Source organism: Dipodomys ordii, unplaced genomic scaffold, assembly GCF_000151885.1.
Source record: "Dipodomys ordii isolate 6190 unplaced genomic scaffold, Dord_2.0 Scaffold7932, whole genome shotgun sequence".
Taxonomy (NCBI): Eukaryota; Metazoa; Chordata; class Mammalia; order Rodentia; family Heteromyidae; genus Dipodomys; species Dipodomys ordii.
The window spans coordinates 1-1,253 of NW_012275145.1; the positions used below are offsets into that span (position 1 = coordinate 1).

At 57.5% G+C, this 1,253-nt stretch overlaps 1 protein-coding gene across 1 annotated transcript; it reads left to right on the forward strand.

Annotated features, from left to right (window-relative positions):
• Nucleotides 1–793: 793 nt before the first annotated feature.
• On the forward strand, nt 794–1,243 carry LOC106002344 (carbohydrate sulfotransferase 4-like; the record flags this gene model as incomplete). The annotated part of the gene is made up of 1 exon (XM_013037237.1): nt 794–1,243. A coding segment is annotated over exon 1 (450 nt), but the record flags the coding sequence as incomplete, so codon positions are not given.
• Between the last annotated feature and the right edge of the window lie 10 nt (nt 1,244–1,253).

The window sequence follows — 1,253 nt, forward strand, 5'->3', positions numbered from 1 at the left end:
AAAAAAAAAAAAAAAGGCACAAGTCTCACTGCTGTAGCTGACCATACTTTCAGAGTCATCTGGTAAAAGGAGGATACCTCCACAGAAAGAGAGTAAGAATTGGGAATCTACTCAGTCACAAAGTCGGCATTGGACAGCTCCTCCATTACTTAATCACGCAGGATGAGACCAAGTCAGGGGAGATGATGTTCAGTGGCACGTGTCATGGGCACTTGGATTGAAATGATAAGTATCGTGCCTCTAAAATAGAGGCTGGAGGTGGGTGCTGGTGGCTCACACCTGTAATCCTAGCAAGCCAGGAGGCTGAGATCTGAAGATCATGGTTCAAAGCCAGCCCGGGTAGAAAAGTCCATAAGACTTATCTCCAATTAACCACCAAAAAAAAAAAAAAGCCAGTATAGTGGAGCTGTGTCTCAAGTGGTAGAGCGCACAAAAGCTCAGAGACAGCACCCAGGCCCTAAGTTCAAACCCCAAGACCCACACAAAAATGAAAATATAAGGAGGGTTGGGAAATTTGGGGTGGCTCGTTCTCCACTTCAGGGGAATCACAGGCATTGGTCCAAGATGTGGTCATTCCTTTGGTTCCATTGGACATAGCTGGCATTGCTGGTGCAGTGGGTGAGAGAATTGAGGGAGGAATCAGAGACCTCAACGCATATAGGAGGAAAGGGCACAGCTGCCCTCGGAGCGGCCCACGGTCGCGGCCTAGCGACACAAGAGGGAGGGAAGATGGGCTCCGGGATGGCCTAACTCGCCCCCTTCTGCTTTTCCCTGCAGGGTCCCAGGTGGCACCATGGCCCTGTCCAAAAAACTGAGGCTCCTGCTCTTCCTGGCGTCCCAGCTGGCTCTGCTGTTCCTCCTGCTCTGCGCGTACAGGGGCGAGGGCGAGGGCGGCGGGCAGCGGGAGCGCGCGCAGCGCGTGCACGTGCTGGTGCTGTCGTCCTGGCGCTCGGGCTCGTCCTTCGTGGGCCAGCTGTTCAGCCAGCACCCGGACGTCTTCTACCTGATGGAGCCCGCCTGGCACGTGTGGATGACCTTCACGCAGAGCACGGCGGGGACGCTGCACATGGCGGTGCGGGACCTGGTGCGCTCCATCTTCCTGTGCGACATGGACGTGTTCGACGCCTACCTGGCGCCGGGGCCGCGGGCGCAGTCCAGCCTGTTCCAGTGGGCGGTGAGCCGGGCGCTGTGCTCGCCGCCCGCCTGCGGCGCCTTCCCGCGCGGGGCCATCAGTAGCGAGGCGGTGTGCAAGC